Source organism: Monodon monoceros, unplaced genomic scaffold (genome assembly GCF_005190385.1).
Source record: "Monodon monoceros isolate NGI ecotype Baffin Bay Population unplaced genomic scaffold, NGI_Narwhal_1 Super_Scaffold_9, whole genome shotgun sequence".
Classification (NCBI taxonomy): domain Eukaryota; kingdom Metazoa; phylum Chordata; class Mammalia; order Artiodactyla; family Monodontidae; genus Monodon; species Monodon monoceros.
The window spans coordinates 17,026,366-17,041,133 of record NW_021703786.1 but is presented as its reverse complement, the minus strand read 5'-3'; the positions used below and the strand labels follow the sequence as shown (position 1 = coordinate 17,041,133).

The 14,768-nt window shown below is 60.8% G+C and overlaps 1 protein-coding gene across 7 annotated transcripts in view; it reads right to left on the bottom strand.

Moving 5' to 3' along the window:
* The window catches only part of RARA (retinoic acid receptor alpha), a 43,982-nt gene that overhangs the window by 7,499 nt on the left and 21,715 nt on the right, over window positions 1–14,768 (bottom strand). For 5 of the 7 annotated variants that reach the window (XM_029212202.1, XM_029212201.1, XM_029212207.1 and 2 more), the window contains exons 3-4: window positions 1,504–1,652; window positions 62–203 (exon numbers count right to left, since the gene is read on the bottom strand). In XM_029212202.1, coding sequence (XP_029068035.1) covers window positions 62–203; window positions 1,504–1,652 — 291 coding nt within the window. Of the gene's footprint in view, window positions 1–61; window positions 204–1,503; window positions 1,653–7,009; window positions 7,851–11,808; window positions 11,992–13,114; window positions 13,204–13,555; window positions 13,930–14,768 lie in introns of those variants that run through there. The other 2 variants (XM_029212208.1, XM_029212206.1) reach the window with 2 other exon arrangements.

Genomic DNA, 14,768 nt, shown 5'->3' with positions numbered 1-14,768 from the left:
CGGCACTCACACTCCCTGGACATGCCCCTGATCGCCCAGCTTTAGGGCCCACGGCACTCACACTCCCTGGACATGCCCACTTCGAAGCACTTCTGCAGCCGGCAGTACTGGCAGCGGTTCCGGGTCACCTTGTTGATGATGCAGTTCTTGTCCCGATGACACGTGTACACCATGTTCTTCTGGATGCTGCGGCGGAAGAAGCCCTGGGTATGGAGGGCAGGGAGTCAGGTCAGCCACACCCTCAGTAGGAAGAGCGCTGGCCTGTGGCCTCAGCCGTGGGGGCAGAGGGCCAGGTGGCTGCTGCCCCCAAGGGCTTTGGACATCAACTACCTGAGTAGGCCAGATAAGGCAGAGAGAAGGGTCCACCTACAAGGATACCCCGAGAAGAATCCCAGTACCTGCTGCCTCAACACTGCAGGTGGGCAGAGGGCTTCCCCCAACCCACACGCATAGACCCAGCTTCCTCTCTCCTGGGGAAAAGGACCTCGGGCTGCTGGTGAGTCAAGTAAAGGGGCAGATGGGGCTAGATGAGAGAGAGGCAGAGCTCTGGAACCCACAGCCCTGGGCTCAGAGCACAAGAAGAGAAGGCAAGCAGGAGGGGCCACACAGACACACACACAGGCTGGCCAGCGTGCTCAGGAGCAGGGCAGCAAAACACGCATTCGCTAACCAGGCAGATGCGCACAGACTGATCACAGGTAGACCAGGCTGGTCAGGGGCTGCCCACACGGGCTAACAGAGAGACTGACAGACAGGCTAAGGCAGACCAAGAACAACCAGACAGGACAGGCAGACAAAGAGTCCAAGGCCTGGTGCTTTGCGCTTATCTCTGCCCCACACTGAGGGGCAGCCCAGGGCCCCAAGCCTCAAAGCTGCGCAGCTTCTGAGCTCCAATCTCTGGTGAAGAAACAGGTACAGAGGCTCAAGCCCTGGGGAGGGAAGGAGGAGAGGCCATGCCCACAGCTGCTGGGAAGGTGGCAGCCACATCTGCACCCTGGAGCCAAACATGGGCACGTGGAAATCCAGCCAGACTCTGGGAAGTCCACATCCTGGGCACCTGAAGGAGAGGCCAAGGCAAGGCGCCTGCTCCTAACGGCCTCCTGCCAGGCTGCCATGGCGAGGTTCAGGCAGGGCCACAGAGGGCAGGCCTCCTGGGTCCCCAGCCAAGAGCCAGTCGGCAGCTAGCTCACCATGGCAACCCGGGCATCGGTAGCAGAGCGGGTGTACACCCTGCCAGCTGGAGGATGGAGATGATGGGGAAAAGAGCTGAGACAGGACGGGGACCTCTGGTTTGGGGGACCCCTGCTCATCTATGGGGAAGGAGGTTCTGCTGAAGGCTTCCCCTCCTCCAAGGCTGCTGCCACCTCCCGCACAGAAGTAAGACCAGCAGCTTCAGGGACACCCACTACCACCACCACCACTGGCACAGTCCGAGCCCTCGGCAGTGGGAACATCCTATTTATCTAATCAGGGATGTCCTTCCCAATGACCCCCTCAACTCACCTTGCAGCCCTCACAAGCGCTGACCCCATAGTGGTAGCCTGAGGATTTGTCTTGACAGACAAAGCAAGGCTTGTAGATGCGGGGGAGAGGGGGTGGCGAGGGGGGGCTGGGCACTATCTCTTCGGAACTGCTGCTCTGGGTCTCAATGGCTAGAGAGACAAGAGGAGAAGGGCGGTTAGAGAGAGACCCAGGTCACCATCCTTAATACAGTGCCCACCCTGCCTCCTGATCTCTCCCAGGAGCCTCTCCCAGCCACTCCACTGCTGCCAGGAGTCAAACTCTGGGGAAGGGACACAGTCTCAGGAAACCTGGGACTTCCCAGCCCGACTGGGGAAATGAGGCTGCCGATGAAGCTCCAGCACCCCCTCAGTCCTGCCTACCTCCGCAGGACCCCACCTTCAAAACCAGAAGGAGCAGATAATAAACCATCAGATTTGTACGCGGATGTGGCAGTACTTGGCGCTTGGGCGTGGGTGTCAGCCTGGTTCCACAGCCCTGGACCCTGGGCAGCCCGGCCCCATCTCCCCTACGTTAGGAAGGAGTTAAGGCCTGATGAGGAGGGAGGGAAGAGGACACAAGCTGGGGACAGAGGAAACTGGGGTCAACAGGATATTCAAAGCCGGCCACTCCCCCACCCCCTCTGCTTCCGCTCCCCCCTCCATCCCCTCTGCCTGCAGCCACAGCCCCTCCTCCACCCAAACAATCCCCTGGCCAGGGACCCAAAGCAGGGTGTGCACAGTCACAAATGCTGGGGCACAGCAGGTGGGGACTCCCTGAGATAAGCAGGGGGACCCCCTGGAGACAGGGAGAAGAGTCCCTATGGGTCCCGGAAGCCCATTGCTCTGGGTGCCCCCTGTCTGGGGGGAAAAGCATGACAAAGGGGGTCTGTTCCCATCAATGCTCTGTCTGTCTGGCCCCCATACGATACTATGTCCTGTGTCCCGGTTACTATTCCCCTCCCCTCCTGTTATTCAGCTCTAAGAGGGCAGCCAGGAGGGTAACCTAGCCAGCAAGGGCAGCTCCCCCTACAAATCCTTCCCAGTGCCTGGCCCCATGCCCATCACCCCAGGCAGAACAGGGCTGGGTTGCATGGGGGCTGTCTGTGCCCGAAGCCAGGGCAGCTGGGGGTGTACTGTCCTGGATGAGAACTGTGACCCAGTCAACCCCAGATTCCCAAGGGGCCACCCAGCACCCTCCTGAGGCTTTGCTAAGTCCACGTGCCCAGGGCCAAGGAGGGGCAAGGATGCCTCCCTGAGGAGATAGATCCCTGCTTCCTCCCACACCCCAGAATCCTATCTAGTCTCACCCCAAACTCCAGCACACGAGGTTCTGGAATTCAAAGGGGCCCAGAGTTCCTGCCCAAGCACCTCATGGCACCTCATGGCTCATGTGGCCCCGAAGCCCAGGCACAGAGAAAAGAAGCACGTGGATGGGGGTGGGGAGCGGTGGGGGGCTGGCTAGCTGCATGCTACTACCCTCCCCCTTTACCTGCAAACTCAACTAGGGACTGCCAGGCGGTTGATGACAGGGAGCCAGGCCAACAACCTTGGCAGGGCTTCCCCGGCTCTTAGCTGGGCCTGGGCACCACTTCCCTGGTCAGCCCGGCCGACCAGCACTGCTGTGGCCCCACGTCCCTGTCCCTGCCCAGAGGGCAGCCTGGAGCAAAGGATCAGTGGCTGCGGACACCAGCCCCGCACCCAGCCAGACTCTTCGCTGACCTCCCCCACCCTCTGCTCCTCACCCCAAATCGAACCGTCCTGGCCTGGTTTTCCCCACCTCACTCTCCCAGAGGCCAGAAAAGCAAATCAGACAGGCGAGAGGTCTGAGAACAGCTGCTGGGGGGGGGGGGGGGGGGTTGGGGGGCCTGGGTGAGGCCAGGAGGCAGAGGGGTGAGCGACAAAGGAGCCCTTTGTTGTGCTAACTTTTTCCAAGACGTAAAAGGAGTCACAATAGACAATCCAGACTGGTGGGGGGTGGGGGGTGTCAAGGACAAGGGGGTGTGGGGAGGGACCATGGCCTAGAATCCCAGTCAGAGTTCTGACCAGAGAGGAAGGAGGCTCTGACCTCCCTCCCCCTCCCTCTCTCCCTCCCCATCCAGTCTTTGCCCTGGACCCACCTCCCCCAAGGCCCGACCTCTAAAATGGACCAGAGGAGAGGGGGAGAAAGGACAGAGGGAGCTTTGGGGTACGGAGTGGGGTTGAGGGGAGGGGGCCGTGGGGAGACACAGGGGGTACCCAGATGAGGGACAGGCAGCTTAAGACCAGGGACTGACTGGGGAGGCAAAGGTCTGTAGAAATTTGGAGCTGAGGCAAAGTCCAGAGGCTGTTTATGAAATTGGAAGAATGTGCTTTTTAAATTGCGCTTTTTGGCAGGATGGGGGAGATGACCGAAGGTGAGGGTACACAGTTTGGGCTCACTGAGGACTCCCTGCGGCCCGCCCCACAGCAGCTGGCTGCCTCTGAGGCTATCACACTGGTCTGCACGCCCCACGCCCAGCACATCCCCACCTGTCACCCAGGTAACAGCTCTGAGGTTTCCCACTGTGCCCTTTGAACCCAGAGCCCCGGCTCAGTCCCCACCTCCCGGGCCACCAGCCAGCAGCCAAGGGGAGCAGGGGCACTCTAGGACGCTCCCAGCCTCTGCAAGAGTCAGGACGCAGCCTTAACTCTGCACACCCAGCGGGGGAAGGACTGCCACGGCCTGGCCCCTTCCCGCTCACCTCCCTCCCCAGAGGCCCCAGTCCACAAATCTCTCCTCTTCCTGCAGAAGGACGAGGCGGGAGAAGCACCACACCTTCTCAGCTCAAAAGTTCCAGCGCCCAGCGAACGGATGGCACCGGCCCAGGGAGCCAGGCGTCCCCTCCCGCCCGCGCTGCCAGGCTGCCCCTCCCCCGCCCCCGCTCAGCTCCTGGTGGGCAGAACGCTCCGGAGTCCCCGCGCCCCTGAGCCGCTCGCAGGCCCGCACAAGGGGCCGGTTTCCTGGAGGAGATCTGCAGGAAATCAGTCGGGCCCCCGGCCAGCGGCTCCCCTCCCAATCCTGCTGGCGCCCGCTCCTCCGCAGCTCCGCTGGCAGCCCGCGGGGAGGGGCGGGGAGGGGGCGCACGGCGCTGGGCCCCGCCCTTCCTCCACCCCAGAGGAGGGTGGGGGTGACTCTGGGTGTAGCGCGGCGGCGGCGGCGGCGGCGGCGGCGGAAGAAGGCCCCTACCCAGCGGCCGCGGATAAGCATCTCCCCCCCTCCCCCCACTACGGGCATCCACGTGCTTCACATTCTTGGACGTCTGGGAGCGGGCGGAGGCGTGAGCCGCGAGATTGGTGGGGGACAGATGGAGAGCCACATCCTGTGTACCCCTTGTCCTCTGGCGCCCCAAAACGGGGATTCTGGGGGAGGGAGGCAAGGTCCCCGGGGCCCTGCAGGATCGCGAAGGTCTTCTCCCCCAGCCCACGTGCAGCCTCTTCCCACCTCTGGTGGAGGTGGCAGCAGCCAGTGGAGAACTCGGCGTGAGGGGGCAGGAGGGCTCCTGTCACCAGAGGACCTACACACACCCAGGGGTTCGGTCATGAGCCCGTGTACTCCAGACACACTCAAGTCACCACCCCCAGCCTCCAGGCCCTCCCAGCCTGTACCCCACCACAACCCTCCCAGCCACTTTCCCGGCCCACTAAGCCTTGGGGGCTGAGCCCACTGCCACAGACCCGACACTCCCACCACGGGAACAGGGGAGCCGGGGCCTCTGGCTCCACGCTGCCCCACACACGGTGCGGGGGAACAGGCCTCCACTTCCCCCATTGCCCGCGGGCCTCCAGGCTTCCCCCTACCTCGCCTGGCCAGTTTGGGGCCAGAAAGAGCTGAGCTGCCCCCAAGGGCTGGAGCCCAAGGCCTCGGATCCCATCTCCTCCCCAGTCCTCTGGCAAAAGTGGCCAAGGCTGTGGAGAGAGTGCCCATGGCAGCCATGCCCCAAGTATCCCACTTAGCAGGGGACACCTTCCTCCAGTTCTGGAAGGATGGGAAGAAGGGTCCCAGTGTGTGTCACACCTCTCGCCTGTCCGTTTTTTTTTTTTCCTAAAGTGCACCCACGCGCACCCCGCCCTCCCTCCCACGGTCTGCAGCCTGCAGCCTCCCAGGCAATCTGCCCCAGAGGCAAAGGTCAGGGGGCGGGACAATAAAGGCTGGGGGTGAGGTGGCTCTGAAAGGGGCAGAGATGGGCGTCTCTGCACCTCAGGTCTCTCTTCCTAGAGCAAAGGCATTGCGGGTTGCCCTTCAACCTACTGCAATCTGCCAGGCCCCCAGAGACCCACTCTACCCCTCCTCCCTGGCAGGCAAAAGAGAGGGAGCCAGGCCGGGAGGGTGGGAGAAGCCCCCCAGGGAAGAGTTGAGCCCAGAGCAGGGGAGAGGACAGAACCAGAGCCAAGTAACAATAACCCCCTAAGCACCGCTCTCCCCCACCAGGTACACGACCTCACAGCTGGGTATAAACATGCCCAGGTGTGCACCCCAGGCACGCACAGCTCCCGCCCGCGTACAGAGCCTCTCCCTTCCAGGGAAGCCTGAACCCAGCCAGAGGACGGCGAGGAGAGGAGGTGCCAGGACTCCAGGGTTCTCATCAACAGCGGCCCTCTTAAGAAGGGACAGCCCAGTGCCTGCCCCATCCCCATGTGAAAACACGGTAACAAAAGGACACGGCTGAGTTGGGAGAGGATGCAGCCCTCATTTCCAGAGTAGCCCCAGACCCACAAAAAAATCAAACTCATCCTCCAGAGAACAAACCGTATTAGGATTATGGGGAGGGGGATTCTTCCCACCAGAGTAGCTTCTCCCCTCCTTTCCTGGCATAGAAGCTTGTGCCAGCCAAGTGTCTAGGGCCAGGACAACCCTCAGATGGACAGGTGCCCTTCCCCAAGGTGTAAGGGTCGGTTAGGCTGGCCGACGGGTATCTGACGGAGTTGCCCCTTCCTGCCACACCCCACTGCCAACACCAAAGAAATGGAGCGCTCCCCTGACACCCAAGAGCTGGGGGCAGCAGCTGTCGCCCAGGACAGGCTCTCCCCAAAGCTTTGGCAGGGGTGGGATCTGGGGAGGAGGCCCCTCCTCCTAGAAGCAGACAAGCCCACAGATAGGACCTTTACCCCACCCTTCAGGGTGGGAGAAAGGACCACTCAGCTGTGAAGCTATCGGATTGCAAGCAAGAAGAATATAAACTGGGGACAAGGGGCTTCACTTCCCCTGCAAAAAGTGGAAGGAGAGATGAACAAACGTTTCCTGAAAGGAGGAACCCCCAAAGTTCCTCAGTCCAAATACAACAGAAATAGCGCCCAGGGTTACTCGGGGGAGTCCAATTGTCCAACAAGGGCACCCTACTTTCAGCAAGAGAGACAAGGGAAAGTGGAGGGTAGGGTAGAGACAAGACCCTCACTACGCCCCCAGGCCTGCATCTCCTGGTGGAGCGGAAGCCCTACAGCCCACCCTCACCCCCCAGCTCCCACAATAGGAGGGATAGGCCGGTACCTACAGTGGTTTGAGCCATTCCAAAGCGGAGTCCGGAGCGGGGTGGAGTAGGGACCGGGGGCAGGGAGCCCCTTCTCCGGGAGCAAACAGGCCCGGTTCTGGTTATAAAAATCCACCACCAGGAAGGGATTGGGGGTGGGGGTGAGTCCCCCCACGTCCACACTCTCGTACATCTTCCCCGCGAAGACAAGAGGTCCGGGCGGATAAGTCCTGCGCGCCGCCTCCCTCACTCAGCGGGCGGCGCCATCCGAGAGCTGCTGGGGGCGAGGGGCACGTCCCCCCCGCCCCGACTGGAGACCCGGGCCGGGGGCCGCCCTCTGCCCTTAGTCCCGCGTCCAAGTCGGCCGGGCGCTCTGCGAGTCCCAGGTGAAAAGCAGGGAAGTTGTGTGTAGGGGGGGGGGGGGGGGGGGGGGGGGGTCCTTCGGCTGACCCCGGGAACGCCCGGCCGAGGCCCGGGAACTCGGCGTCTTCACCTCGAGGGGGCTCCCGTCGCGAGTCTCATAGTGTCCGAGGCAGCGTCCCGCGGCTCCCCGAGTGCGCCGGCCGGGGGCGAGGAGTCACCGAGCACTTCCTCCTCCCAGCCGGGGCTCCCGGGCTTCTCCGGGGCGAGGATTCCGGGTGGGGTGGGGACCGCGCGGCTCCGCCTCCGCCTCCACCAGGCAAGGGGCGGCCGCCCTGCGCTCGGTCTCCGGCGGTGCGCGGCGCGGGCCCCCAGCCCCGGCCTACGCGCCCCCTCCCCTGCAGTCCCACCCCCTTTCCTCCGCCCCGTCCCGTCCAGGCACCGCCCCTGCCTTAACCCTTTCCCGGCGGGTCCGGCAGCAGCGGGCGCCAAACCGGGAACTGAGAGGGAGAGGCGGGCCATGGAAGGCAAGTGGCGGGGAGCCCGGGCAGGAGGAGGAGAGAAGAAGGGACGGAAGGGGTAAAAGGCTCGAGAGGAGGCGTGCACGGAGTACTGACGGAGGCTGGGTACCGGGAGAGGAGGGGGCTGCGCCAGGACGGAAGAGGGGCGGGCGTCTCCCCCGTCCCAGTTCCGGCTCCCAGCCTCCCCCGTGCTTTGGTCAGTCCCCGGCCCCGCGATGCCAAGGCGAGGGAGGTGGTGGGCGGGAGAAGGGGGATGGTCCCGCTGTCCTCCCCCAACACACACCCCCCACCCAGCCCGGGCCTCATTTGCCTAATGCAATGCGGCTGAACTCTCTCTGAACTCGCCTGGCGGCGCCTCACCTCCGGGTGACCCACCCACCGCTGCCCGTGACATCACCCGCTCGCCAGCCTGCCCGCGGGGCTCACCCGCCAGCCCCCTGCCCGGTCGGGCCGCTCCCCCGGAGACGCGGAGAGTGGCGGCAGGAGGCGAAGGTCTGGGGTGCGTGTGGCCAAGTGTTAGCGCCGTGCCGGGTATCCCGGGTATGACATTGTGCAGCTCGGGCACCGCGTGGGAATGAGACACCCGGCTTGTGTCATTGTCTGTGACATCATGTGTGATTGCGGCCGCCCGCCCGCCCGCCGGAACCCGATGCGGCAGCTCGGGTGCTTTGGCACAAACGCGTGCAGAGGGGGCTCTCCCCGCAACGCCCGGCGTGCTTCAGTCGAGCAAAGCCCCGCCCAGGGTGTCTCCCACAGGCGGAACCAGCATGGGCCCCCCACCGCACCGTCTAGCCCGGGAGAGAGAAAAGGAGGGGCTGGTGCCTTTCAGCTGACCACTTCCTCCCGGAAGCCCTCGGGATGCCGGTTTCACTGGAAGAAAGACCTGGGTTGGGTTGGTGCAGGAAGGCGCGGGGCGGGGGGGGGGGGGGGGGGGATGCCCCAGGAGAAGAGAGTATCTTATTGCTCCCTGTGACCCTGCAGCAGAGCTCCCTCATTTGATAGGAATTTACGTGCTTCCCGAGGATAGAACCTTCTAAAAGCCAGGTTTCTAACATGTGATCATTTAATCCTCACAGCAACTCTTAAGAGATAAGTGGTATTATTCCTATTTTACAAATAAAGAAACTAAGGTCTTAGCAAGGTTAGGTGGGTTGTCCAAGATAACACTGCTATTAAAGAGTAGAGTGAGGATTTGAACTTTCTGCCATCAAAGCCCATATTCCCACCACGCCAGGCCGATTCAAGGAAAACTATTTTCTGAGCACCTCCCAGGTGGATACCCTGGGGAGCCTGCCTTTGCAGACCTTATGGTGCAACAGCCATTTAGCAAATAATCACAAATATATATATTTATGTTTATTACTGCATATTATAAATAATTGCAAACTGAGATAATTGGTATTATGACACAAGTAAGCACATAAAGTATGCTTTGAAAGAGAATTAATGTAGGCACCTAATTTAGGTTGGAAGGTCAAAGCAGAGACCTAAAGAAAGAGTAGAAGTTTAGAAGTTAGGTAAAGAGTAGGAAGGAGTGGAATCCCAGTAAAAGAGCCTGTGCAAGGGTCCTGGGGTTACAGACGTTGGTGAGTTCATTCAAGGAACTAACAGAGGACATAACATAAAATTCAAAAGAAAAAGGAGCAGAGGACCAGGCTGGAGAGGTGGGCTGAGGCCAGACCAGGTGAGCTTGCTGGATTTTATCTCAAATGCAGGGAGAAACCACAAAAAGGTTCCAAGCAAAGGAGAGGCAAGATCTGATTTACAGTGTTATAAATCAGATTTAACCATGTGAAGCTGTATGAAGAATGGATGGTAGGAGGGCAAGAGAGACCAGTTAGAACAGTCCAGGCAGCACACAATAGTAGCACAGCCCAAGAAACAGGCAGTGATGATAGAGGCAAGTCATCAATGTGGCGGGGGGTGGGGGGCGGATAGGGGGTAGTGTGGGAAAGGAGGTAGCAAAGAGGACTCTGGTGTGTGGCTTGTGCTACAGCAGTTTCCAAGAGTGCAAAGTAGAAAAGTCTACTGGGCAGGTGGACGGGTGGGTGTTGGGCTCCAAAGTGAGGTCTCACCTAAGTGAGGTCTGGGCTGCAGATGGAACGCTGGGTGCAAGCCTTGGCTGTGGATGAGATTGCTGGGGAGGAGGGCAGACTGCTTCCACAGCCCTTGGTATCTCCTCCCAAACGACGTAGATCCTGGGCACCAGTTATGTGCTAGGCCTTGTGTTCACAGCTTCAAGGTACTAAGGGATCTGGGACTGTCCCTGCCATCAAAGACCTGGTGATCAGTAAGAGATCTCCCAAATGATACAGCTCACTGCAGGTACCAGGTGGAGAGAGTCACTTCATGGTAGAGAGATGAGTGTTGTTAAGAGAAAAAATAAGGACCTGCGGGCATTCAAAGGAGGGAGTGAGTGAGCAAGGAAGCCGGAACATCTGTGAAGGTTTCTGGGAAGAGGCGGTATTCGAGATATTCCTTGAAAGATGGATAGGATTTCCGGAGCTAGAGAAGTGGAGAAGTCGGGGTGAGATGCCTGTTCCGGGCAACAGCAAGGTCATGGGGCAGGTCAGAGCAGAACACAGTGTCCTGGGGCAATGGGAGAAGAGGGAAAAAGGAAGGTTCTGGCCGCCTGGGGGGGGGGGGCAGCGGGGACGTGGGGAGGACCGAGTGGCTGGCCTGGGGCCTCGTCCTCCTCTGCCGCGTCCCCCACAACTCCTCCAGGACTGTGTGCTTAGCAGGCCCTCAGCAGGTATGGGCAGAACTGAAGTGGCCTCCGCTTGTGCCAGGCAGGGGTCCCTCCAGTCCCCAACCCCATCTGGAGGGGATAACAAACAGGAAATCATGAGACCCGGGGCCAGACGGACATCAGGTCCCAGTACAGGGTAGCCATCCCCCAAGACAATGCCCGGCTCCACCCAACCCTCGTCATCACTGCTTTTGCAGGGTACTTGAAGCTCGCCCAGGCCCTCACCAGCAAGCAGGTCACCGTGGCCTCATAGCAACTTGCCCAGCAAGCAACGAATTAGGAGTCTTGCTTTAAAGAGGAGGAAACAGACTCAGACTCGAGAGAGGTTGAGTGATCTGCCCAAGGCTGCGCAGGAAGAGCTGTCCTTTAAGACTTCTGCCAAGGGGGCCTTGGGCCGTGGGCTGAGGTTCCCAGCAACTCAGAAGTCAAAATGGGGAGGGGAGGACCTCTATTTCTGATCTAGTCGGGGCAGAGGGCCTCCAGTCTACCCTGGGAGGTCCAGCTCCATGGGCTGTGCCCCACCATTGAAAACGGAGAGAAGGAGGGCGTTGTAGGCACCGCCCCAAAGTGATTTGGAGAAGGGAAACACTTCCTCTTTCCACAGACACTACCCCTCAAAGGGTAGTCAGGGCCTGCACTGGCACATCCCCATGGGCACAGGGCCCTTGGCACGGGTGGACACAGTGTCTCAGGTCTTGGCCAGCCTAAGAGGACAGGCTTCCTTCCCTGAGTCCCCTCCCCCTGCCCATGCTGGGATCCTGCCCTGAGGGGGCCTGTGCACTATCAATGCTTGGAGATAAAAGGTGAGGGGGCCGCATTTTCATTCAAAACCCTGTTCAACAGTCTTTTGGCTGACTCTGCATTTTGGACCCTAGGGAGGGCACTGCTAGCAGTCCCCCCTCTCCCTGGGCTGTCCCTCCTATTGTCCAGGGAAAGAGTGGGCAGAAGCGGGGGGAGGGAGGATACAGACTGAAAAGGGGAGTGGCAGAGGAGAGGGAAAGGAGAAGGGCTCACCCCCTCCAGTCTCTCCAGGCTCCCCCAGACCCCAGGGCCACACAGCAAATGTGTGGATGGAAAGGAAAAGTCTGGACCCAGTCTTTCGGGGCTCCCATCCCCAGCTCCTCTACAGATAGCTTCCAACCTCCCTGCCCCCACTCCACAAATGGAAACAAAATAAGAACGGTAGCTTTTACACTCTGTTCCTACAGTGTCTGCCTGGATGGAGATGGAGGGAGGGTGCCCGTTGAGCTCTGCAAACTCTCCGGGCTGCAGTGGGCTGATCTGGGGGCGGGGATGGGTGTGAACAGATTGTATCCGCAGCTTCCAGGACAGGATGGAGATCTGGCCCAGGCCTCTTATCGGTCTTTCCCTCCAGCCTTCAGGATCAAAAACAGAAAAGGGGGCGTGGCTAGGGGGGAGGCCCTCCCCTACGCCCCCTACTGGGTGAAAGCAGAAGGTCCTGAGGCAGAAGCGGGGCTTCAGCCATGGGAGAGGGGGTTTTACCATGGCCCTGAGCTCCCCGCACCCAGGAGGGCTCCCCACAATACCCTCCCGCAGCTGCCTATCTGGATGGTAGAAAACAGCCCAGCTGTAAGGTCACTTAGCTCAGCCACTTAACCACCGGTGCTGTTTCCTCATGTGTAAATGGAGATAATGTCCCTCTCCCAGGATTGTCGGGATTAAGATTTGTAAAACAGAGATAAAGTCCCAGGCACACAGTAGGTGCTCCACAGATGTTAGCCTCCCGTCCTCTCCAGCCCCCACCCAGAAAGGGCCACGGTCCCTTTCCACTGTCGTAACACAGGGTACCACGGCAAGGAGACAGCGATGATCACATGCAAGGTGAAGAGCAGAGTGTGCATTACAGCAAAGATCTCGCCTAATCTCAGCCCTCTGAGGGAGGTTCTGGTCAGATCCCTGGGTTACAGACGAGGACACATGCTCAGAGAGGTTATCACATCTAGTAAGTGGCAAAGCCAGAACTTGCTACACAGGGTACTCCACCTCCCCTCCCACCACCCCCGCTCCCCGACACCGTGGAATTCCCAGGGGAGCAACAAAAAAGGCAGGTTCATTTCCTCTCCAGCCTAGACTAGCGATAAGAAATAAAGACCCTTCCCTCCCCAAACACACAACACAATCACAGACGCCTCCCCCTTACACCCTCTGTGCCCTAAGTCACCGCCCCCTCCAGCACACAAACTGACACCCCTTCCGGGCTCTGGGTCTGATTCTCCTCATACGCACTCTGACCCTCTCACCCAATACACGTAAGCCATCGACCCCCTCCCCAACACACACCCAACCTTGACCTCCCCACCCCTAAAACACACCCAACCCTGACCCTCCCCCCAAGACACACTGAATCCCAACCCTCCACAGTAAATACCAGTCCTCAGAGACCACGCCCCAGGGGCTGGTTTAGAGGGGGGATCCTGTCCCATCTCTGGAGCTTGCCACTCCGGCTCCCTGGGAGACGACAGCAGAAAAGATACCCACCTGTCCCCAGTGACCTGGAGAACAGTTCTGTCCTTCCACAGGCCCCCGGGTCTTTGAAGGGTACACCCAAGGTCCAGCCTCCTCCTGACCTGGGGAGAGGAATGGGAGGTGGAGGGAGGACTACCAAACACCTGTGTTGGTGGGAAGTGGGAGGAGGGAGCCTCATGTGCCAGGTTGCCTACAGAAAGGGTGGCAGAGGACCAGAGCATGTAATCGCTCCTTACAGGAGTGGGGTCCACAGATGTCCACCCCTCCTAGGAACTGCCTGACCCCCAGCACCAGCCCCCAGGTGGGGAGAGCGGGGAAGGCGAGGCTGCCTCCATGCCTGAGCTTTGATCTGTCATGCTTCGCTACCCAGTGCTGAGAGCCAGGGTCTCCAGGCCCCTCAGCCCTGCCCAAGAAGGAGGGAGATGCAGGGCTCCCTCAGGTTCCTGGCCACACCTCTGGTCCCAGAGAAGGGGAAGGTCAGGGAGAAGCTCAGAGTCTGGGGCCGTGGGTAGGAAGAGAAGTTGTTGTTTACTAGGAAGGGACAGGGCAACCCACAGGCTCACAAAGGGAGGGGGCAGGAAAGGGCATTGCCTAACCCGAAATGTGGGCACCCCACCCTGGGGGGCGAAGGTTAGCAGGATGGGAAGTGGGGTACCCGGAAACCCTCCCCACCCACCTCTAAGAAAGAGGAAGAAGCTTGCAACATTCAAAGAAGGGTAAAACATTTGCTTGTCCGGCACAAGACAGGGCAAGGTCAGGGGTCAGGCCCAGCCCCATCCAACCCTCCATGAGCCAGGCCCCAGGTGGACAGAGCGTCTGGGGCTCTGTTCCTATCACCTGGGGAAGAGCAAGCTGTCCACCGGCACCAGGCTGAGCACCCTCGATGTCGATGTCTCCCTCCCTGAAAACCCCACCCTGGCAGGAAGCAGACACTCCAGTCACTGGAGCTGGGATATGAATCCCAGTCCCCATGGACCCAGGCACTACCCCACACAGACATACCCGCTCCTTCCCCAGCAGCCCCGAACCCAGACACTAGCCTCCCCCATCACCTAGCATAGACTGAAGACCAGGCCAGAATCGGGGGGCTTCCAACTCCGACTCCCAGGTCAAAGTGCTGCTGGCTGCGCACCCCCAAGGGGGGAAACAGAAGGTGGAGGTTTGAGTAGGTGGCAGCCGCCTGCCCCCTGCCCCAGGGCACAAAGGGTAGGGACCTAAAGGAGCACAGACTTAGAGCCCCTGCTCCCAGTGGCTGGTGGGGCCTGGGAGGGAGGGGGCCACCGTGCAGCCAGAGGAGGTGAGCCAGGAAGCGGTGGTGGCAGTGGGCAGCCGGCCAGTGTGGGCAGTGAGGCGCCCAGCCAGGGCCTGCCCCAGGGACAAAGAGACTCCCTGGCTCCGGGGAGAGGGCGCTGCCCCCACACTGGGAAGGGGGCACTGACCGCCCAGCCGGGCGCACAGGGCAGCGGCGCCAGGCATGTTGCCAGTGGCCACGGGAGAGGCGGTGGGTGCCCGGGGCAGGGTATTCAGTACCTGCCTGCCAGGAGAGGTGGGACACGTTTCCCAGGTCAGCAGCTGACCAGCCAGCCCGCCGTCCACGGCCCCCTTCTGCTGTTTCCACCCCCTCCTGCCCCAGGCCAGGCCCCCGCCCCCCCCCCCCCCCCCCCCC